Here is a 26,383-nt window from a genome sequence, read left to right as displayed (position 1 = left end):
TGCACAATTTTATATTCGTATTAGCACCGGTCCCCATAATACGGAATAACTCATTTAAAATTATTACCTTTGGCACAAAAAAGGTAATGAATCGTGAAATGTCGTCTATTTATATAAGTTATATCTTCTTTGAGGAAATATTAAATTTAATGTTTATAGTTCACCTTTAGTCAGCAGCTGAAAAAGTTTGTGTAGGTAGATATAACGAAATAGTACATTACAATACGAGGACGAAAAAATTTTTTCTGACAAGTGTGAGTTTGCAGGCCGAGCCGCAGGCGAGGACTGCAATCACACGAGTCAGAAAAACATTTTTCGTCCGCGTGTTGTATAAAATTTTATATTACGGGGTCGGAAATGGGGGTTTTGCGCACGCGAAGCGTGCGTAAAACGTCCATTTACGCACGCCGTAAATGGACGCCGTAAATGGACGTTTTACGCACGCTTCGCGTGCGCAAAACCCCCATTTCCGACCCCGTAATATAAAATTTTATACAACACGCGGACGAAAAATGTTTTTCTGACTCGTGTGATTGCAGTCCTCGCCTGCGGCTCGGCCTGCAAACTCACACTTGTCAGAAAAAAAATTTTCGTCCTCGTATCGTAATGTACTATTATTTCGTACATTTAAAAATATGATATTAGCTTAAATAGTAAATCATATCAAGAATAGTTTAAATAAAAATAACTATTATAATAGGTTCATACTCATTACTAAAATATTTTTTAAATATGTTAGTACAAAAAATAAGGATTCCCCCATACATAACGTATAAAATAACTAGTACAAAAAGCAATATTTCGTAATAACATGTTATACATATTACTTTCAAAATAATATATTGTCATGACATTCGTTATCGGTTAGATAGGAAAACAGCGGCATTATCTCCATGGTACGTCATACGTAATTGCTATCACCGTACTCATACGATTAATCACTCGCCTTATAAGAGTGCGTTTCCTTCTGACGCCTTATCATACATTCTTGAATACATTAGCGCTTGTGGGCCCGTGAATATTGTGACATGTTTGTTATATTCATATCCTGAATATTCAAGGATTAGACATGATCGTTTTTGGTTTTAGTTGAAAACGGTTGCGTAACCGTTATTTGGTATCGATATTGGAAATTGTTTTCTTATACCGATATTCGTGACATTGCTAGTTACTCATGTCGAGTTGGTACCGTTTAATTGACAGGCAAACGCATTGTTGACACATTTGATTTCATTCGGTGGTCTCTTTGTATAAGACAGAGAAGTATTTCTTTACATTTGCATTAGTATATATTATTATATCGGTTTCAGTTAGTTTTATTATGTCTACTGACTATAACTAACTATAACGATACAGTTATGATACGTAAATATAAACGGCTTTTAGTTATATAGCATATCAGAAGCAGGTTAAATCAACAATTAAAATCTGCGTCAACCCGACCAGAGGACTCGTCAGAGCAGTTAGCATGCAAATTTCAGTTGCATGCGCAATGCATGCTAGGATATTGACGTGACGCTATCTCCGTAATGGAAGCTGGATGATAATTTTAATAACCCTTCCTTAGCCAACAATTGACAGTCGCAACATCGGCTTTATCTAATGCAAAAATAATCCGGTTTGTTCAGCGCTTATCGTTTGTTGTGATAAGTGTATGCTGAACAACAAAATGATTTGTTTTATATATGTTTTAAATTTTGTTCTTAATATTATTTTATAAACAGTAGGTCGTAATACTTTTGTGTGTCATGAAGAGGGTTATACCTATATTCGATATCTGGTCAGGTTAATAATTAACCCGATAGAATAAAAAAATACATTTATTAATAATACAATATTAAAGGAACAATAGGGTTAAATTTTCACTATGTAAATAGTAAATGATACATTCGATAAATAATGTTCAATACAAAACTACACTAAAACAAAAGTAAGCCATAAAATGTACCTTCAAGAATTAATTAAAATGTTAAATGAAAATAATTCTTGGAGTTGCAATAAACTATTAATGTCTATTCGTAAAACTATTGTTTCTTGTTGTTTTACTTTATTGTTTGTTAACGTGTATGGTTCTGTGTATTGTTATCTTTATCTACATATATATAGTTGATAAATATGTAGATGCAATTTTTAGGATAAATTCTTTTAAATTTCTATCCGCCTTTTTGTGTCCCATTGTTAAAACCAGTATTTTTAATACGCTTTTATTTATGATTTTTTCCTAATATCTACCTATCTACTATTTTTATGGTGGAAGTCTATTTAAAAATTAAAAAAAAATAAGCCAATAACAAAAAGTCCTTATTGAAAATATGTATGAAATCATTAATTAATCAATCATTAATCAATCATTAAGTTCACAGATATGTAAGTAGATAGAGACAAAAATATTATACCACGTACTTTCAGGGTTTACGTACATCTTAAGTAAGTGGATACTTGCAAAGACGCCATAGCATAATACCGTATTGCGAAGAGCCTGACACTACACACAATCAAATACTTAACCATAGCTTTTTGTTTTTATTTCAAAAATCAAAATTAGAAATCTAAGTGAATTGCGAAGCCGCGCCCGAGTCCTCGCTAAGGTTTCACGTAGAATCGTAAAAACAACCATAAAACCGATACCTAACCGAGATCCCATTACAAACCTCTTCCACGTTATTGCCATTTACAACTTTACTGTTTAACTGTCTGTTTACAACGCCAAGTTATATCTTTGCTGACTTGTCTCACTGTTGCTACTAAGCGAACGTTCGTCGAAGCGATTATAGCTTAGAAAAAATTAAAATAGCTGTAGGTAGAACTCCTGACACGAAAGCAAATACTGTGTCGATTTATCAGGCAGAACAGGTTTGCAAGTAAGTAAAACATCATAATGGCGATTTTAGAGTTTTGTAGTGAGGTTATGTTTGGTTACTTGTCTTCTGGTTGTCTTTAGCACAAACCAGTCCAGTAAAAAGTTGAAAAATATCCTTGCTTATAGTTTCCTTGAGATTCTCCATTCTAGATATGTGATAATCATACACCTTTGATATTTGACATTTGTCGTACATCAAGCAATCTCATCTCAACACAGTGTTCGTTACTCGTCGGTAATAAGACACGGTCGACACAGTCGAATGTATACGACAAGTTATTTAAATTGGAAAAAATGTCCCTTAATTCAGTGCGCATGCGCATAAAACAAGGATGTGACTCATAGCGTTACTTGCGGGAAAGATTTTATTTGTTTTATGCATTTGTTAGATGCGTGATCGGATGGATACCATAAAATTCTGTTAATGCAATTTATATTAAAGTTATTCCTCCTTACTTGGCCTTTAGTTTTATTGCTGGTTTCCTCGATCAGCAAATGTAGGTTCCTTCTATATTACCTCGATGTTAACTGCTGTTCATTTAATTTTCCGGTTATATAAATGTTGTAAAACAGTGATAGTAAAATGATACGAAATTTACTTTCCACGTAGAATGTTCGAAGATCAAATTCAATCAGATTTTTCTGTGTTTGGAATTAATTTTATTATTGTGCTTCAAGGGTAAAGGAAAATATTGTGAGGAAACCAAAACTATAGGAGGATATTTCTTATGAGATTGGTATTGTTGTGCCGGCTAATACTTGATGTTTTTAACTGGTATTGATATATTGGCTAATAGATTGATGATATCGATATTGATATTGTCAAACGTATATCCTGTTTTTTTTTCTTTTTAATTTAGATAAATTCAAAAATAAAACATAGGATTTGACAGGATATTATTGGGCGTAGATTGAAGTCTGACTTTTTCCCTATTTCTCCATTACACATACTTTATTTTTAGAAAAGTTCTATTATTCACATTGTCTTTATGATTTAAGAATGACGACGTATGTTCATTTCAACAATAAGTTTGAAACAAACTCCAGTGAACAGTACGAAAGGAAGGTTGTAGTTCCCAGTAGTGTAGTTCTTCGAAAACCGGACTTGGAGTCATTGCCGTCGCATATATGACGAGCACCGACACCGATTACCCGTCAAGTGTGATCATTTGAATCCACTTCCGTCACCCAACGTGATTTAGTGGCGGGCTTCGGGACACACCTATTGCTTACATCTGCATTTCTATGGGTAGGGTTACCAGGTATTGAAAATATTTGATCACTCCAAGGAATTGTTCTGGACTTTTTTCAGTCAATATTTCAACATATATCAACGATTTATTATTTGAGGGTAGTTCAATAGCTTAATCTTTTATTCGTAAAGATCCTCAGAGTTTATTACAGACAACTAAAATGCAGCGTTAATTGTATAAACGTTGTCTAAGCATCTTTGTGAACAACTATCTTGTTAACTAAATGTTCAATTAGTAAAAAGAATCCTTTAACTCTGTACTATTCCTTTACTTTAAAAACCACTTTCGTTAAGCCTATATCATTACACGCATTGGCCTATTAAAATGATTGCTACAGTCACTCCGTTAGCTCTTTTAACTTCGGAATTATGCTACATAGTATTAAGTCCGCCTATTGTACCACATTTTTATTTATTTATAATGTTCTTGAAACACCTTAAACCAGTGTGACAAAGGGTAAAAATAATGCCTAATGGCATTCTCTGCCAGTCAACCCTGGGCGATGGCGATAACATGTGGTAGGTTTCTGAAGTAAAATAATAAACTGCACACCATAGAAATGAAACAATATACTCAATACAAAAAATATTTTTATTGGTAATAAAAAAAATACAAAGTTATTTAGTAAAGTTAAGTTGTCCTCAAGTACCCTACAGCATGGACACAGTAAGTTCACTAGTGATAGTTCCGCGATGCTAATGGGCGCTTCGATGTCGCCCGATTATGATTGCACCATCGTAAGAACGTTTAGAAATGGCTTTCGTTTATTTTTTAATAAAATTTTCGTAGCATACGAGCTTGGAGTCCACCTTATGGTACGAGATTACTGCTGTCCGAGAACGGTAACCAACTACATATAGAATGGTGATTCTACTAGGATCTGATAACAGATACGTTGTCATTCCTCAGGACTAGAGGGTCGCCTCACATGTTTCCACCGCCACACCTATATAGGGGGTAGAACGCTTTATGGTTCGTCCACCGCCACACCTATTTCTGCCTCATAACAGCAACGTTAAGCGCTGTTGTGTTCTGGTTTAAAGGGGGTGGTAAGGGAGATATTCTCTTCTGAGGTTCCAGCTTAGTCCTCAGGGGATAGCGGCGCATCTGTGGCCGACCTCGGATAGGAATATCTAATCCTATCTGGGGTTGATTACAGATGTCTATGGGTGGAACCACTTACCAATAGGTGGACTGCGTGCTCGTCTGCATTATAAAAAAAGTGGTTACTACTGCCTGTAGACATGTATAACCAACTCTATATAGAACAGAGATCCTACCGGGAGTTGATGATAGATGCGTTGTAACTTCTCAGGATTAAGATGGTCGCCACACATGTAAGTCAGCCAGCATCCTTCTAATGAAACGCTAGACGCTAGAAATAGGTGTAGCGGTGATACCTCTCCGCTCGAACTATATTATAGTCCGCGCCAAACTGTTAGTCCGCTTTGAAGTTGTTGCAAGCAGGAGTAGTCATACAATTTGATCTGGCGACGCGATTCATTTCTATTCAGAGCGGACTAACAGTTTTACGCGGACTATACCAATCTTTAAGAAAAAAATGATGTTACGTAGGTTTATGATAAAAAGTATTGTTACTAATGATTTCATAGTGCATAGAAGTATCGGTTTATTTTACAGGGATATCACATAACATTAAAATATTAGCTCCGATATCAAATCGTTAGTTATTCAAAAAGTTTAACACGATATTGAAAGCTTTTATTTGCAAACAAAATATTATTTTAATCTCCAAATCACAAACACTAATGGTAATTGAATGATTCAATATATTTTGGCATCAGTGAAACCATATTTTAATACACTATTTTCGAAGTTAAATAAACTAAACCAGTAATTTGAGTACTTAATTAGGCATAAACCACATGTAGATTTAACAATAATTCGCGTTGTCAATAATGTACAGGTTTATTTAATTGTTTGTTAATTTTAAGTACTCTTTTTAAACCTTTTAAAATGTTTGATATGTTTTTTTATGGTTATGGTAGATGACTCGTTGACCATTCCTATTACCGTTTTAAACCATACTAGTTTTCATCATAAAAGATTCAATTCTTAACGAGCTCGACTTACGCTTGGCCGATTTGTATTATTTTGTGTTTTTTAAAATGCACTATAATTACGTTAAGTTGATACTTAGATGTTACTGTTTTTGATAGGAAAAAAACAAAAAATAATAGCCTTGTTTTTTACCTATTATAATACCTAAGATAAGGACGTCTATTTATTATAAGGATACATTCAAGCTCTGTAAAGGTAGAACGGACAGGCGTATACGAGAGAACCATTGGACAGATGGCTCAGTGATAAGGTTAGACATGATACCGTAAAACACGGCTTCACATCACCAATACATAAACATACATATATAAAATACAAACATTCGTGATTCCAAACCGTCCCATTCAAATCCGAACTTATCTACGACTTCCTAATCCTTCCCAGAGCGTTGGCATGCATAACTCGAGTCGCCGTGTCGACATTATTCATATTGCGCCGTGCACCGCCTCTGTGACATACCAACTAACAAACATTCTATCTACATAGCTAACAGTGTGCTCGGAAAGGATACCATTGATGTGGATAGATTATAATGTGCGTTTGTTGGATTTTGGTTTTTTTGTATTGAAATAGTGAATATTTGCCAGAAATATTTATAATGTGGACAGATCATGTGAAAGATTACTTTTAATGATGTGGATTGATAAATTATAATAATGTATGATTGTTAAATAATATGTTAAGTATAACTTTATTGTTTTCAGTTCGAGATTTATCAATTGAAGTACTTAAAAATAATCAAATTTCGAAGTTGGTAAACAAAAATGCTTTAAATTTCATATTATTAGTATTGGACATTAAGATTTAAGACACAAGTACTTTACCATCATTTTGTGAAGAAATTATTTTTATTTCAATGTAAATATATTAGATTAGGTATGTATGTCTTTGTTTATGTTGCAATTCTTTTGTTAACCGCGATATGTTTAGCCGTATCAGTAAATTTGAGCTGGCAAGTGGCATCGAATCACAATCTATGTCAGCGGATGCGTCGAGAAGTTTGCATTCTTCAGCCTGATATATTGCTCAGATCGTTAAGCTTTCGAAAACCAGTTACAAAATCGACTCCATATGGCTGCTTTTACGCGAAATGAAACGTAAAACGAACCTCGTTAGGTGCGTACCAACGTGACGAGTGTCTCATTTCGATTGCTTCTGAAAAAAATCGCGAAAAAAATCTAGAAATATTCTAAAATGTCTGATAAAGTACCAAAACATTTATTTTTATTTGTATTATATCTTTAAAATCTAAAATAACGGGATAAAAATATTTTATTCAATTATTTCTTTTATTTTAATTTAAAAAATGTGTATGTAATATACAATTACAGTCTCGAACATTAATATGTCAGCTGCGTTTTTGCAGATTCGAATATGGAAACGTAAAACGAAACAGCATAAACCGTTCTCCCGTAAAACGAACCAACGTAAACGTCCCCGTAAGACAAACCAGCGTAAAACGTCGTGTATTTATTTAAATCGTACGAACCGATGTGTACGCTCCTACCAGGGTTTTCTTAGCTCACTTGGCGCTACGCCAGGAGACCTGACGGATACTTGACAAGCCACTTGACCTGATATGTAGTCGGCACTGCACTTAATGTGAAGCGAATTACGATTTTTACTAAAGTGCTTCAGCTTATCTGCGTCTCAAGTAACTCGAGATATTTTTTATACGAGTAGGTAATATGCATTGCATGTTTGCTTCTAGGAGATCTGGTTATTTTACCTGGTAGATACTTTAATTTAAAGTCAAAGTCAAAGTCAAAGTCAAAGCATATTTATTGTGGACACGTAATATACAGGTGACAAAATGTTACTTTATTCGCTATGTCCTGCCATACGGCGTACAATATAATTTGTCTTATTCTAAAATTAATATATGAAGAAGAGAATAGATTTAAAAGACAGGCTAATTAAAATTATACAGAATTAATAAAGACATAATAAATTACAAAACAAGTCAATAAGTGTCAAAATAAACCAGACCAATCTCAGTGGGGCACTGCAATCAGACCTCATCGTCCAGAAATTCTTTAATTGAGTAATAACACTTGTTAATTAAAAAATCTTGCACTTGGGTTTTAAATAGCTCAAATTTTGATATGGCCCGTATGCTCTTTGGTAGTTTATTGTACAGAAGTGGAGCCATACAAAATACACTTTGTTTGAATAAGGCAGTTTTACCACTAGGAATAATTATTTTATCGTTATGCCTTGCTCGCGATTTAAATTTAAATTCATCAATGTTATTTTTAACAAAATTAACTGTTTCTAAAATATAAATACATGGTAGGGTCAAAATTTTAGCCATCTTAAAATATTTTTTACACGATGTTCTTTTCTTTAGGCAATATATTATTCTTATACATCTTTTTTGAGCTATAAATGCTTTGTTTTTATCTGTCGAATTCCCCCAAAAAATTTATTGACATGACTCCTTGAAAGTATAACGTGTTTGTCTAGTTAAAACCTCTATATAAAAGCAATACAAATGTTTTATTCAAAGGTTATCTAATATCTTGAAATATAATATCAATTAATATTAACGATAATGTTTCTTCTCTTTTCAGATACAAATCAAGAAATCAAACGGAACACCTCAGCCTTAGCATAAGTTCGACCTGACAAAAGTTATCTGTGATCTCATTTAGTTTTAAACTCGCCTAAATTAGCTTAAGTGGAATTCTGACTCAGATGTTGACCCGACCCGAAGGACCAAAATTCGCGTGTTATTAAAAAGCAAGATGGCGTCTTGAATGGGTCATGGATGACAGATAGTGAGTGTTCAGTTGTTGGGGGATGCGATAATGGGCCTTGGGCTAGGGTCTTGAAAATGCCGCATGCGCACTCGAGTTCAGCGGCGAGCTCGGGCGGCGACGACCTGGGCTCCACGGATGAGGTGAAGGTGTTCAAGGACGAAGGGGACGGAGAAGACGAGAAACGGAGTTCGGAGAACTTGTTGGAGGAGAAGTCCAGTCTCATCATCTGGACTGAGAGCGAGGTTAGTGCACTTTTTTTGCATGGTTATTTTGAGTTATTATATTTCTGTAATTCAACGATCCGGCTCGAAGGTCCAAACTTCGCACGTTATTATTAGGATTATCGTGAACTGAAAATAGTTTTTAAAATATCGTCACTATTAAAGTAGTTAAATTCTAATGCACACACAGAAAGGCAATCCAGTATATACCAATAAATTTATTTGTGTACCATATAGTTTGAGTACATGTTTGTCATTAAGACAATAATGATTCGAAAAGAATCTTCTAGAAAGTTTACAACACAATCTACGTCTCATTGATTCATCAATTAAACGTAGGTGGTCATGTTACATACCAAAAATAAATTGTACAAAGGGCGGTTCAAATAAATTTGTTTAGCGTAAAGACCAAAGTCTTTACACAGAATTACAACAAAAATAGACTACAATAAATTTCACGCGGCGCTTGCGTTTCCTGTCAGTCAAAATTAAAAAAATTAAGTACAAATTTAACCATTTTCATGTTAAAGAAAGGTTCAAAATTGCGTGTTTCGGTTTGGGATGTTAGCAGGTGTCAAACTCAGGTAGTTCTATTGAAAGTACGGCTTAACCATTCAATGAAATCATATTGATTCGGCGTCAGTACATCCTCTGTTTGCAAACTTGTACCACGGTTGTAGAGAGAAGTATCATCCAATTTAAACTTTAGTATCTGGATATAGGTGTGTTATTCTATCCAGCGGCATTTTTGACTCCAAATGGTACTGTGTTTGTTATTTGCAGGTTTACACGTTACAAATTCAAACCTTTATACTATTTGACAGCTCTTTATATCCGCCACCCGCCCATTTTATACAAAAATTCAAACTTTTTCACCCGAAACTTGGAATGTGTCAATTAGTCACGTTAATGTACGTTTTATACCGTTTGATGACCATTTTACCTCGTGGGTTTTTGATAAGAGATATTTATGACTGCATCGCTTTTTTAAAACGTTCACGATTTTAATATTCATAAGCGTACGGCTCTTGACCTCGTTACGACCAATTCTATGCGTAGATTAACATCGCCAGTGTTATATAATGAGAACACCACTCAATTAACTCACGAACCACACATAGTATCTAGATAACATCTAAGGTAGCGGTTTGAAATCGCAAATTACCCGTAAAACAAACAAATCGACCACAGTACCGAGACTAACATCGCCCAAAACAAAAAAAAAACGGCGCCGCAAACGAAAGAAAAGAAAAAATCACAAAAGTCTATTTCCGAAAATTTATGTAAAATATTGTATTCCACCAACATAAATTACGTACTCATTGTATTATTTCCGAAAACTCTATTATTCTCTAGTAGGGGCGCGTTCACAATGGAATACTACCTGCGTTCAGGTACGTCTTTAATAAACAAGGACTCCCACTGCTTTGTCCACGAATTTACCTGTCGACCCGAAGCGACGCAGTGCAAACATGGACACCTACAGAATGAAACTGTTGTGTCATTCTAACCCTCTCCTTTGTACGGGGATCTTGTGAGAGCGAAAGAGATGGGAGACCGAATAATTCGTAGAGGAATCCAAACGTATTACAGTCACGGAACGTATAAATATTGGATTATACTTAGGTGCAATTCTGCTCTGTATGTCATAATAGCATCGATTACTACGTGATGCTATTACAATGCTCTTTGTACGTACAATTTTCTTTGAGTTTCGATTTCTTTTCGATTATAATTTATTTTCGACGGCTCGTGAATTGGATTTGAATCGCGTGGAACGTTTTACGCCTTCTTGATTTTTTGAATGTTTTTGTAATATTTTATACAAAGTATGCTCATGTTGTTGTTTGTGTATGGATTACTGATCTTAAAGTTTAATACAAAATATTAGCTTTATTATAATAGATACGATTTTTGGTGATCCTAAGCAACTAACCCATTGTGAGACAACCAACATACCTGAGAAAAGTTCTGATTGATATTTAAAGTGCATTGACCTATCTTATATAAATTGAATATGAAATATTAATATGATTTAAAGTTTTGCCTGAGGTTGGCCACAGATTCGTTGCTACCCCTAAGGACTAAGTTATAATGCCTCGGATAAATATGTCTCCCTTACCATACCTTTCGGAACACAGCAGCGCTCAATACCGCTATAATTAGGCAGATATAGGTGTGGCGGTAATTCCTCCTGAGTCAAACCACACAGCATTCACCTACCTTCAAATTGCTATATACCCCCAAAATAAGCGTTTATCCTGTGCTATGTAAATCCAGCTATTTCTAAGTGAAGTCAGTCGGAATGTATCAAGAACATATCGATTAGAATCCAAAGTACCTACTCTACACGGTTTATTCAACTTTAATCACGGGTATGCTAATGGCAGGGTAAATAGGTACCTACTTAAGCGGAACATCTAGATGCCTTTCTCTATGTAAAAAGGCTATGCCTGTCATTTCCGCTGAGGCAACTTACATCAATAAAAGCATGCAGAACACAGCCTTTGTTTATTATTTTTTCTTTTTTTTTTGAGCTTGGCACTTTATTCTATGATAGAGTTATGTATATTATTGTGTAAAGATTTCTATTTAACTGTAATATATGTCAGTAGTCTAAAGTCTAAAAGATCAAAATTGCAATAATAGAAAAGGTGAGATGCTAATATCTTCCCCTGTTGGGTCATATTTTAACAATTGTATACAATAATCTTAGAAATGGCTGAATTAATTAGACAACACTAAAGAAGTAAATTTTATATGGAGTGTTTTGACCCCAGAATCACACGGTGAAGCTTTTACGTAACTCAATTTTAACAGGTACAGTTTAAATGACTTCTGCTATCTATACTACCTACTGATAAGTGCAATTGACATTTATGGAAAATGTGTTAAACTCGGCTTCCATATAAACGCACCTTCAACGTAATCCCAACGCTAGCACAAGACTCGCGCAAACATTTGTTTCGTCAATACAATCCGGGACACTTGGCATAGAAGCCATTGCGGTTCAATCAGCCAATACGTTTCTTCATACTTTTTGCATACTCTTCTTACAGTTGTTCCACTATAAGCGATTGTTACACTAGAACGATTAGCGATAAATATCTTGATAAAATAATTAAAGGGGTCCCTGAAAGTATCGTGGAAGAAGTCGTACGCATGCGCCTCAGGCTTTTTAAATGTCTGTACTCTGTTGTTGTTTAAAAATAGAATTAAGACTGGAACATAAGAAGCCATAAAAAAGTTGTTGAAGCAAAAACATGTTACATAAGGTTTATAGGGAACCTTCTATTTTTTTTCTAAAAGTGTGGCAAGGCAAAGACACATTCCAACTTAGTCCTCTGGAATTCTGGTACGCTTGCAATCATATCTAGAAGTTGATACATAAGGTTGTTACATAAGGTTTATAGGAAACCTTCTATTTTTTTCTAAAAGTATGGCAAGGCAAAGACACATTCCAACTTAGTCCTCTGGAATTCTGGTACGCTTGCCATCGTATCTAGAAGTTGATAGCACATGCCCTGACGGCAGTATATTTTATTTGTACTGGAAATAAAAACAATTCTTCGCTTATCGCTACTCGTATGACTTTTGACGGTGTAACAAGTGCTTTTCAACTTTTTGCTTAAACTCATACCAGGACAGTAATTCCATCTACCGGCCATGCTCGCTTGGTTCTATATTTAGCTAACAGCGATCTCTTGTTAGAACATCGGATACTTCCGTTCGTGTCGTGCTGTTTTTAAACTTACATCTTAATGGTTCACTGATTTCATGTAAATTTCTCTTTGGCTCTAACTTAGGCTTAAAGTGTATGGGATCATAGAGTATGTATGGTAATGTATTAATGTATTGTAATGTATGAATGGGTGTAATATATGTATTAGGGTGTCTGTGTATGACAGTGATTACAATGTATTAAACAGCTTTTTCTACTACTACTATCACTAATAACAGCAATTAGTATTATTTGTAATAGCTCATTTATCAAATGAAATATATATTTTTGAATCTTTTAAAATTTATGAACATACTCGTATGTACACACGATTACTAAACAACGAATTGTATCTAAAATAATGATCGAGTTACCAGCCGGGGAATCAAACATGGGTCTCTACATCGTGAAATTCGTGAATATTACAGCATGTTGATAAAGTACCAAATCATCATAATTTTACTTGTGGCCTTGTTAGTGCATGTACTATTGTAATCATATGCGTAATACTATAAAATAAACACAGTAGAAGCTTTGTCTTATTCACGTTGGAATAACGTTATCCTGTCTTAAGTCAAAATTTCATACAAAACGCGTATAGACATACACTTATTTTATACAAAACCGTTCGTCGCTGGAAACGGAGTCTATATTTAGCGAACAGAAGTCCCTTGTCAGTTTCATCCGCTTCCTTCGTTAGACACATCTTGTAGATCGTAACGAGTTACGGATAGTCTGGGTTACATTAATGGCCCACTGCTGGACTTGGGATGTTTAAAAGGAAGATGTAGCATAGTCTATTGGATGTTAATTAAAAGAACTTGAATTTAAATAGAATAGATACTACATAAAGTCAATCTAAGTTGTATAAATCAATATTTGTTTCATAACTAACCTAACCTAACCTAAACCTTCCGTTCGAAGTTTATAGAGCCATTAATTATATCTTAGACTATATCGACGGTCCCTACGTATAAAGCGACATGTCAAAAATTGCATTTTTTTTATTGCATATACGGCTTTGGATTGTCCATACGCGTATGCCTATATAAGATTTTTCTTGAAATATGATGTATTTTACTAGATATACCATTCGTATAAGAGAACAAGTATGACATTTACAGGAAATAGGTATCGTAAATGCGGATATCTCCTACTTATCGCTTTGTACGATGTCTTAAAAAGCGCGCCACTCGGCATGAACGCGGTCATGTCTAACTTAACATCACGTCTAAAAAGCATATTTTCCGCTATAAATAATAAGTAAGAACACAAAAAAAATGTTATTGTTTTTCTAAGCTACAGAAGTAAGATATCAATGTAAAATCTGAGTAAGATATCAATACCGTTTTCATGTTTCCTACGTATAAAGTTGTATCTCAGACTTGTCTGGCATACTTCTATTTGCCTTTTCACGTAGAAACAGTCATCTGTCAGTTTTTCTGGTAAATATAAAAAATCAATATTTAAAAATACTAGTACAAAGTTTCGAAAGCTATAACAACATTATAAAAAAAATATTCTTAAAATTGTATAGAGAATTATTTCTAGAGTGGTTTGAACATTAATTACGCTCTCCTGTAAACCTGCGTTTTTGACATGTCGCTTTATACATAGGGACCGTCGATATTTACGATTTTCACTTACAAAACAAGAAACTCCTAAGTACAGCAATGCTCATTTTTTTCTACCCCAGTTAGTGTTTACGCCCATATAGGTATTACTTACCTTATTTAACACAACAATATGTTCGAATAAATTTTATTTACAACATAATTACATTATGTTTTATATAATGTTTAAACTACCGTTTGGTAATGTTCAAGTGGTTCTGTACTTTTATGTAAAACCTTTCTCTATTTGTTTCACTTGTCAAAACCATCCGTTTCTACTATTTTAAACGTTTTGTGCTGGAACTGACATTACGACAGCGGCACTGAAAGATACATTAGTTACTGTTGAGCTTGCTTGCTATGGGGATAATTAGATTGCTGTGTTATTCATAAATTAATATTTTATTTATATAAAGAATTTTATTTATATGAAAACCTTATTTATATAGAAACTTTCGAAAACCCAACCGTTTAAGAGTTCTTTAAAAGAACAAAAAATCAAAGAGCTATGTCCTAAACCACACTCTGAGAGTAGACCCGTGCCCAGCAGTGGGACAATAATTAATTGACGAAAAGAGAAAGAAATACCGTAACTGGAGTTCGGTATTTGATAACCCGGATGGCTTAGAAGTTGATTATGATATCAGCAAGTTCTGGGTTTGATTTCTAATGAGTCATATTCGTACCTATAGGATATATGATAATTTTGAACCGACTTTCCAAAGAGAGGTTATCTATTCGTCATATTTTTTTACAATATACGGACAAAAATGATATACCGATTATAATATCGTATCTCTACTTAGGTTTTAATAGAAAATCGAAATCATTTTTTTTTGTATTTTCCGGCATCAAAGATGGGCATATAAATGGCCCTATGCATAAGATTTTCAAAGACATAAATAGATTTTTAATATATTTTTTAAGGGGATTTTACTCACTTCATCACGTTTATACAACTGCACCATATACAATTATTACAATTATACTTTAAAATCTAGTACACAATGAAGCAGTCGCAACAAATCCGTATTAATTCAGCCTTGTGCGTACATTTGGTTAATTAGTATTTATTGCACAAAGACTTCCCGCTTCCAACGCCATCTAAGAATGGTGACACTAAGCGTTTCCTGTGGCTTTGCTTCGGTATACGGTATGCTAATTAAATGCTTGTGGTTGTTGTTTATGTAATTGATCCCTTTGCGAAAGTGTTTAAGGTGTGTGAAGTCTTGATGATTGGATTGTATGACTGTCAATTTTCTGCTATATGCAAGCTATATGTTGTACCCTTCAATTATTTTATTAGGAGAAAAAAATGTAAGTGAGTGAAGTGTGTGAAGAGTGATGTGGAAAAGAAACTTTTGGAGATTTAATTTTATTTTATCGACTAAAATAAATTAACCACAAATTTTCTAAAATACCTGCTTTATGTTGATGTACGTATATAAAGAAACTTCTGAAAAATATCATCATTCTAAATTCACTCGTTGTGGGTCGTCTATCAGCCAATGTTCCATTGTGCCTACCATAAAGATAATGTTTAAACCCTTCGCTTTTTCCGCATTTTTATGGAAAAAATAAGTTTATTAAAACTAAATTCTTTTTGCAATTTTCTGCGCTTAAAAAAGGCATATTTCTCACAAACAAACGGCATCCCTGAATTAGCACAATGCGTCCGACCCGAGACATCACACGTGCCAGAATTAGCGCTATCCTACCTTCTACACCTAAGATTTTCTCTCACAAGCCCTCTTGTCTAACTGTGACGACTAGGATTACCACATTTTTGTTGCCCGTAAAGACTAAGTTTTTTCTAACCTTCTTTTTTCCTGGACAACTGACACTCAAAAAAGCTTTTTGGAGTTTTTTTTTTATTTGTTTGAGTATTTCCACCTTGCGGAGTGGCGATAGATATATTGACGTTCAAGATGAGTTCTGTAAAGAATCTACTATGACTAAATATTTTTGACTTAGATTTTATTGATAAATGTGTTCGCTCGTGTGCAGCTGGGCCAAGTGGACGAATATTGCCTACATAGGGACTTGTCAACTGTATTAAGATCAACTTTACGATAATAAATATAGAATTATTAAAATACAGGACAGAGTCAATCTTATGGGGACTTTCCAAATTGCCCTTGAAACACGATATGCCCTGTGGAATACGGGATTTTTGGTCACATTAGTGACGACTCTCAACCAGTCTTAGGCACCCCTAGGCTAGTTAGCAGTGTTTCCACTTTAGGGTGTGTATTCTTTGTGCACATGAATTTTTAAAATTTTGACAGTTAGTGACAAATTGTGCCGAATTTTAGCGTGCTACGTCTTTTGTAAAACGGCAGTTGACACACTGTTAGTGTAAAAATTTCGTGGAAAAAGCTCTGAGTAGATTTAAGGAAAAGTCTTGAAAGATGACTTGGTAAATTTATTTTGCCACAGAGTAAAAAGAACAAATACACTTTTGGCACATACGGAGTGCTATAACATTTAAGCGCGTGGTTATCCCAATTTTGAACATCTTTCAACAAAAGGATTTTTTAAAATTTCGAATGTTCTGTATATTCTCCCGTAATTCTATTAATCTGTAAAAAGTACATTGACTGAGCATATTACAGAACATGATATCGATATACTACTGCTTCCATTAATACGCAACTCATTGCACTCTCAAGTGATAGGCATAGACATTTTTCTCCCCGACTCGAGAAGACCTAACTACTCCCGAAGACTAAGCTGGAATGGGTCGTGGAACGTTGCTTTTTACCATTTCCTTTAAACAAAAAGCTTTACATATAATGTTCATGTAGGTGTGGCGGTGGTGACGCCGCAGTAGAATCGTAAAAAGTCCTACGTTGCGTCCTTTACAAAGGCCATACACCCACGCTAACAATTCGCAAATAAAGGTCATCATGTTATGTCCTTATCCCATAATTACTATCACTGATAGCAACCGCTCCCACGGAAAACATCAACGTCAAATGCCTACGGAATACTACTTCTAATGCACATAATTTGTCTCTTAAAAGATAGCCATCTTTAATTTATTGCGGCCTGCAATGCACTTGTGGAATTTGAATAGTACTACAGTTGTTTTAATACACGACTTTACCCCTTTATGTGATAGAAACTAAAGTTTGATTTAGAATGCGACATCTCAAAAGCAATTGTGATATGAATATGCAAGAATATTTGATAAGTAAAATTGAAAGATACTTCACCGCCTTGAAATTGAATCAAGCCACAAAAGGATATATATTAGATAAATAATTATATCATTTATAGTTTGAATTCTTCACAAATAAAAGCATTTTAAAAGAAAATTTACCTATAAATAAAACTAATACTACGTAATTTGCGTAATAAATAAATATTTCAAACATTTTAGGGACATTTTAGAGGTGACGTGGTAACACTTTATTTACGCAACAATTTCAATTTTCAAAACTGGTTACGCTTTCATGTTAAGAGTGATCAATCTATATATTCTACTAATCTAAGGCAAGAATATATCATATTTTGATTGAATAATTTAAGATTTCATTTACAATTCAATGTGCAGTGCTATTAGCTGGTATTAATTTCACGTGCCATATCCAGAGGGCGTGGGTGAACCGTATGCTAGTACTTCCTAATTACGATCTACGGATAGTACAGTGTAGGCAGTTGCATTGGCCTGCATAACTTTTGAATCGAGAGTTATGTTAGCTGGATGTGACCTGGGGGCCTACCACCGTCTAAAAACCATCATAGTTCAGGAAAGTTTTATATCCTCATTAAAACAGTAAAATATTCCGTCATACACAGTTGAAAAAACTTAACCCATTATTAATTTTTCGCCTATACATTGTATAAAACCAACTGAAATTGTCATATATTGCTTAAAAAGTTAAATTTCCTGCAAAGAAAGTAAAAGTATGATTAAAACAATATTGTTTTAAGAGATGGTAGTAACCCCCCTGAGCTTCATTGTAAAGTAATATTTTTTACTAATCTAAATTAATGCATTATAAATATAATTTAATACTAAATTAAATGTGAATAGTATAATTTAAATATTCATTTTGAAATAAACGTTTTTCAACTTCCCAATCCTGACAAATTATAAATTTATGGCGTACTTTTTAATTATTTACCACATAATGCTTTATTCGGCACGTTTTTCTTACGACTTATATTGTAATGATTTGATCTAATTTACAAAGCATGTCGCGTATATTTAAATTCGTGTGCATTGAGCTCTTATATAGCTTATAGAGCTCTCTTATAAATACCCTTTATTAATAATCAATCTATGCAATGTTTTGAACCAAAGATTGACATTTGACATTTTCTGCATGCAAAAATTTCTACTATCATCTACGATTACAATACATACAATAACAATATCTACAATTTAAATAGATTGAGTTTTAATATCAAATGATAATCTAGTCATGTTCCGTACATTAAGGAGATGAAGGTAAGGCACATCTAGCAAATCTCAATCCGTGTGGTTGTAAGTTTACCTTCGCCGATCGCATTAGCTATGCAAGTTTAGTATGTTTCTGTGCAGCCGTTTGTTGTCGTTATGAACCTGTGTTTCCGTTAACGTATGGAAATGGTTCTGCCTTTAGCTAATATGTTGTATTGTGCGGCTTAGTTATGTAAGTTGTTAGAACTTTGCACTTGGTCGACCTCCTCTCTTTAGATGTAAATGAAAAATTATGTTAGTAAAAGTAAAATAGCATGAAGTTCCCTACTAAACCTGTGAAACCATACTATAGTTGCTTTTCAGTTTGTTGTTACTTTAATACTACACATCGTCACCTATACATGTGTAACGGTGATGCCTCGATAGTCGAACGAAAAAAGGTTCAAATATCGAAAAAAACACGTTTTCTTATAACTAGATGATAAGCAGTGTATGAATCCTGTTGTTAAAAAACTTTCGAACAATTTTCAAAATGAATATGATTTCTGACATAACACAAATTTATATAGGTAACTTTTAAACTGAATCACGTTGGAATCCACGCGTTTATCTCATTTTAAATATACGCATAATTTATGTAACGGTTGTAAAACATGTATTTGTTCAAACTCCAAGTGTGTCGCTTCAGGAACTTCTCAGTACCGATAAGATTAATTCAAGGTAGGTAATTACACTCAATCTACGTGTCGGGAGAGATAAAGAAAGATATCAGATATGAGTACACTTCGAATTGTTTTAAGTTTCATAAATTTAATTTTAAGGTGGTCGAACTCGTGGGATTTGACGTCAGGACTATTTCTTCTACTACAAGAAGAAACTGTCTTATAAAGATCTTGAACATCTTGACTTGATTTTTGTAGTTCCTAAACTACTGTACGTAGTGTATAGTTGCTATTTTTTCGAAGGGTGTAGTTAACGGTGCTTTCAAAGTCTCCTACCTATGCCCTAAGTCGTAGGTGTATCGAATACGCATACAAAGACAAGAACACTAACAAAAACTATATATCTAAATTGATTATTTACACGTTTGTCGGGCTGGGAACCAACCTGGACTCGTTTGGCAGACAGCTTAGCTATTACCCCACGTCATTAGTTTAAGCTACTTAGCTAGTTGAATGAGGTGTTCTAACAAATTAGTTCTATAATATATACACAACACACATCAATTCCACATATTATGTTTAAACATTTGGACGGGTTCAAATCCGTTGGAGAATATAGGTGCTTCAACTATTTTGATTTGTTTATCCTATATTCATATCATAGTTAAGCTATCTGTATCCTTTCAGCTTTCTGTTAGATCCACTAAAATCTTCCATATTAATGAAATAAATAAAATTAATGTGTTCCTCAGTAATACTGCATGCAGTACATGCTATATTCTTGGAAGAAACTATAAATCATCCAACTTAACCTAACCTAAACTTACTAACGTTAAATTTTTATTTGGACTTTATACCAAACAGGAATTTAATTCTTATTTGGATGGTCTGTCACAGAAATTAATAGAGCAGGTTTTGTATCTTACCATCAAATAGGTATTTAATTTTTATTTGGATGATCTATCGTAGAAATGATAAAGCAGATTTTTATTGAACTTTATACTTGAAAAGATTATGCGCGTGAATTAAAACGATGTCTCTGATATGAACTAAATAGCTTCTTGTACGACATTTATTTACTCAGGTTTATCACTTTTACCGTTAATATCATTACTTAAACCATAAATCGGGATTGAGTGAAAAAATATCCCATAAAAATCTGTACTGTAGAAAGTCGGTCGTTATCACCGAATCAATAATGGCCCAGCCAATAAGCTTTGTATGATAACATATCAATAGTTATCTATAAAATATGCCACAGAGTGAAATATCATAGTATACGGAAACATCTGTATAATGTTACCCCAAAATGAACCCTTCATTTCCATCTACAGGCATAGAGCGTCTTAGACGCGTGCCGAATCAGACAAAAATCAATCTCTTATAATGTGTTTAATATCTATATCTACCGTAGCACAGCCGCGTAGACACGTGCCTGGCAAAATATGTTTAGAAAAAAATGTCTGTCACGCCCCGTGTCTGACACGTTTAATGTCTGTTAACAAACGGTGCCATAATATGTAAATAGTCGTTAATTTGAACAACAATCGGACTCTTTGTTCACTTAACTGCGGAAGGTAATGTTTTCCTAGTTATAGTATATCCATGCATACATAAGTACCTACCTATAGCTAATTATTGGGGATGCCTCCAGCCTACATGTCTTGACGAATTTAAACATAATTTGGGTATTATTAGATTCATCTAAATTGTAGGAGTCATATGGGCATATTTGAAGGTGGTAGAACCCTTTGTGGTTCGACTCCGGCGGCACCACCGCCAAACCTATTTCTACCTAATAACAGCAGTGTTAGGCGCTGCTGTGTTCTGGTTTGAAGGGTGTGGTAAGGGACTTTTCCGAGGCGTTCCAGCTTAGTCCTCAGGGGTAGCGGCGCATCTGTGGCCGACCTCAGGTAGGAATATCTAATCCTATCTGGGATTGATTACAGATGTCCATGGGCGGCAGTAGCCACTTACCATCAGGTGGACTGCATGCTCGTCTGCTACTCCGATATTATAAAAAAAATGGGCTTATAATTTTGAGCAGTCGCGTTTTTCATGTTTTTATAACAATGACTGGTTTGTATAAACAACCAAATCCAAATTGCTATCTATGACGTATCAATAGTACGTGGCAGTTGGTGGTAGGGTTACTTTCGTAGGTAATCGGTCATGTTATTACTGATAAGGAATGTCGCTAGATGTAGCTGCTACTTCACTGTTTGCTGTTAGACAACATTGTTAGATTTATTACTTTAACCCCTGCTTACATTGGTTCAACTTATTTGTGTAACTTAGTTTAAAATTGAGGTTCGTGTGTTTATTTACACGTGTAAGGTTTTTTTATGTATAATGACTTTTAATAGGCAATATATGTAGAAGTAAAGCAACTAAGTAAAGCCAGCAATGTGGCCACTGCCGCCCATGGACATTTGTCTGTAATCAATCCCAGATAGATGTACAGTCCAGTCGGCCACATTCAGTTTCATTGGTCCTTGGTATCCCTTGGTTCTGAAGAATAGCATGTCTCAGATGACCCTTACAACTCCCTTCAAACCAGAATACAGCAGCACTTAACAGTGCTTTAAGCGTTATAAGGTAGAAATAAGTGAGAAATGGTGCCTCCGGGTTTAACCATGAAGGATTATGTTATGTAATAGATTTTATTTTCGAAATTATATTTATTATCTTTGAATACTCCTGTAACGTATTATTGGGTATTTAGGTAATTACCTCATTGTTTTCGTGAGGTAAATTCAGTTTTCGATTGATCAGCTAAAAATATAACAAAGCGTAATAAAATCGTTTTATTTCCAGTCTAGGTTCTTTTATCGGCAGTTAACGTTACTGTTAGTAACACATGTAACCGATGTCACGTTTGAACCATCAAAGCTGGTTTACGTTTCACTAAAAAATAACCGAATGGAAATTTTCAATTAAACTGCTATTTCGCGGTATATGGGTGCTAGTGTATAGTTTAGGAGGATGTGTGTTCAAAGATATGTCTACTTATTGGAACAGAAGTCATTTAAAAAAACATATCTTAATACATATGTAACATCCCCATAAGAATCTTTTTATTTTTTTATTTTGTACATAACATAAAAAAAACGTGGGTAGTATTCTTTCAATTATAATAGTATTATAATAGTATTTAAATTTTTATTATTTTCTTTTAAAATACATAATATGCTCTCGTGGAGTTTATTTTTCCTGTAGGTAAAATAAAACGTAAAAAATATCTTGGAATGATCATTAATTGTTCTTCATGTAAAAATTACAAAATAAAATATTTTTATTATGTAAATTTGTCCTTTTAGTATGAATGACAATAAAATGAAAATAAAAAATCTTGTTATTTTATATTTGTAATTCTTGTAAAAATAGTCTTAAATGTCCTTCCATGAGTGGCAACCCTGCCCAGTACATTTTTAGCGTAGGTACATCGTAAATCGGTACAACGCTGTAGAGAAACATGTAAAACGATTTTATTGTCCCCTAAAAGAGGTTTATACTATCAAATGAACAGGATTCCACGAAGATCTTTAAAAATAGAGACCATGGGAGATTTTGTAAACTAAGGGGGAGACAGACAACGGTAGTCGCGTGTTTATGTTTTAACTATTTTGGTTATACGTTATGTATATACAACGACATATACATACAACTATTCATATTACTTATATATATATTCATATTACTTATATATGAATATATGAATAGTTGTATGTATAATATAAATTAAAATGTATATGTGTAGGAGTGTAAGGTTGATTGTCATTTGTTTTTCAAAGATTTATCTTAGGGAGGTAACACACTAGCGACAATTCACGACTGTGCGACTGTGACTGTCGCTGACGATGTGTGGCGACAATCGGCGACGATCGTCGACATCGATCGACCTCCCTTCCTCGTTCTGTATATTAAAGACGTGTCAACTTAGCCCTTACCTTGTAGAGTTAGTTAAAACTTTTATCGAAAAAACACGAAAGTAAAACCAGTGAAAAACAACAAATCTTACACCACATGATTTAGACATAAAATCGATTTAAAGTCCTCGGATTAACTCGAAAACATTACGTCGGATAAATAAACTTCAAATCGAGTTTACTATCGATTACGCGTTTAATGACTCGATTCTGCTTTTCTACTTTTATATGCAAATAAAAGTTCTTGTAATAAAAATCGGTTTCCGTGCACAGAATAAATAAACCATTTTAATTGACGTGGAGTTGTAATTTCAAATAGATACACATTGCAATTTATACTTTGTAATGGGGAACAAACGTGCAATACAGAAAAAGAGAAAAATACAGTTATTTACCATCAAAATTTAAATAAATGCTGTATGACTAATTGGTGAGCATGTATGTACACTTGATGGCAAGTGGTCACGGCTCCCCATAGACATCTGTAATTAACCCCAGATAAGAGTTCACCGAAACCGGTGATGCATTGGCAACTCCTCTGGTGTTGCAAATGTCCATAGGCGACGGTGACTGCTTTCTACCAGGTAGCCCGTCTGCCTTATCGTTGGATAAGTTTGAAGTCCTATCTAAGGTTAGCCACACCAGCGCTACCTCTGAGAGCTAAGTTGCAACCCTTTATAAATATTTCTCCCTTAAAACCTTCGAACTAGAACTCAACAGCGCTTAACACTCCTGTTATTAAACAGAAATAGGTGTACCGGCACGGTGGTGCTTTCAAAGTCGAACCACACCATTAATAGGATTCTACCAACTTCAATTAATTTGTCCAAGTTACCTATATCTGGGGGTTATCTATATATATCAAGAGTATCACTCGGTGTCGGTTTACGCGTATCCGCAGGTCAATCAATTAACTATGTAATTTAATTGCAACACTACATGCTATAACCCGTTAATTGCTATCGATACGACAACGACACGTCGCAACAAAATTCGTCGTATTTCAAGCAGAATCCATGACAGTTACTTAAAATACAAGTCTTTTAATTTAAAGCAGTATAGAGCATGTAAGTAGCGTATCTCATAGTAAATGGTGACTGCCGGTACGGTATAGAAATTTGTAAGCGACCCCTAATACAAGTGATTTGATTCTGAAGTCGGTCATTATACGTTTGGACTCGAACAGAAACTTAGTGAGGATACATACACGCCTGAATAAAAAAAAGTTGTCAAAGATATGTGAGGTCAACTTGGCTAGTGCGGCTAACTATAGCCTAAACTCCTACTCCAAGAGACCCGTGCCCAGCAGTGCAGCAGACAGTGGTTTGACGAATGTGAATTCTGAGGATGTCCACGATACCTTTAGTAGTTATTTTTTTTAAATATAGGAGTAGCAGACGAGCATACAGTCCAACTGATGGTAAGTAGATACTGCCGCCCGTGGACATCTGTAATCAACCCCAGATAGGATTAAATATTCCTGTGTGAGGTCGGCCACGGATGCGCCGCTAACCCTAAGGACTAAGCTGGACTCAAAAAAGTATGTCTCCCTTCTCCCTTTAAACCAGAACACAGCAGCGTTTAACACTGCTGTTAAGAGGCAGAAATAGGTGTGGCGGTGGTGCCGCTGGAGTCGAACCACAAATGGTTCACCACCTTCAAAACAGTACACGCCTGATTAAAAAAAAAGTTCACAAAGATGTGTGAGGTCCCCTTAGATAATGCGGTTAACTATAGCATAAATAGGACAGTGTTGACGTATAGTTTTGAGGATGTCCTACCTTTGATGCCCTAGGGTGCAGTTATCTACAGCGGGGGCATTACCCGGTGTCAGTTTACGCATAAATCGGCCGGCTCGTCAATTACGTACGGTTATTTCGGGACGTTTAATTGCAGCGCCCATACGCAGCGCCGCGTTTTTTGAGTCACTTGGGAGTAGCGCTTTTTATGTAATTTTGACTTAAGATTACGAGTTAAGAGTTCGACAGAAATGGGTAGGCATGGTAGAAAAGTCTTAGTTAATAATGCGTTGTAGATTATAAATATGTTCTATGCATAAAAGATGTGGTTAAATTAAACAAGAAAACAAAAAGGTAAAAAAAATTAAGTACAAAAGACAGTAATAATAAAAAAATAGACGTAGGAAAAAATATATTAATAATAAAAGGACTGAACATTTTTTTTTATTATATTGATAAATTATATAATACCGGAGTCCTACCTTGTAATCTAGTAAGTGTAAAACATTTGTTTTCGATTGCTTTTACCACGAGTGTTTTGCACCACGATTCCGTATGAAAAAATATTTTACAAGCTTTTTACTCTTTCGAGCTTTCAGATTTATAACACTCATAACAAATCTTATCAGTGATAAAAACATTAGTAAGCAATTTTTTGTAACGTAACATACTTGGGTCAAAGTACTTAATCTGAAAGTTCCGCAGCTGACCGAGTGTCACAACTTAAGTTATCTAAATATCCCTTATCAGGCCCTACGCTTCAAATATTAGCTTCCGTGCTAGTGGCGGTTGTTACTCTAAATGCCAGCCTTATCATTGTTAACATTTCCATCTTTGTTGTTTGGTTTCTTGCTTTTGTGTTCCCGAAAGTTAAATCTCTGTATGTGCTGTAGACGAAGGAAAAAATAGACTCCCAATATTTTTGCTCTAAATTTGTCATGAATGCACATTTCTTTGCTGGGATAGTCCGACGATATCGCAATCCACTTATTAGTCTTTGGACATATGTAGATCTTCCCTAAAACGATTTTCCTGTAATTTGAACAGTGTGTGTTGATGACTGCAATAGATGAATAACTGTGCACAAAAGCGCTGTAGCCCACTTTTTAGATTGAATCCCTTATTCACCT

General features: G+C 34.6%; 1 protein-coding gene across 8 annotated transcripts in view; it reads left to right on the top strand.

Moving 5' to 3' along the window:
- The window catches only part of pan (transcription factor pangolin), a 192,467-nt gene that overhangs the window by 25,276 nt on the left and 140,808 nt on the right, over nucleotides 1–26,383 (top strand). For all 8 annotated transcript variants that reach the window (XM_073089949.1, XM_073089953.1, XM_073089948.1 and 5 more), the window contains exon 2: nucleotides 8,769–9,199. In XM_073089949.1, coding sequence (XP_072946050.1) covers nucleotides 8,966–9,199 — 234 coding nt within the window. In that variant the 5' untranslated portion in view covers nucleotides 8,769–8,965. The remainder of the gene's footprint in view (nucleotides 1–8,768; nucleotides 9,200–26,383) is intronic.

Source organism: Epargyreus clarus, unplaced genomic scaffold (assembly GCF_041222505.1).
Source record: "Epargyreus clarus isolate Ecla_fem2 unplaced genomic scaffold, WU_Ecla_fem_2.2 ptg000031l, whole genome shotgun sequence".
Classification (NCBI taxonomy): Eukaryota; Metazoa; Arthropoda; class Insecta; order Lepidoptera; family Hesperiidae; genus Epargyreus; species Epargyreus clarus.
This window is presented reverse-complemented; position numbering and strand designations above follow the sequence as displayed.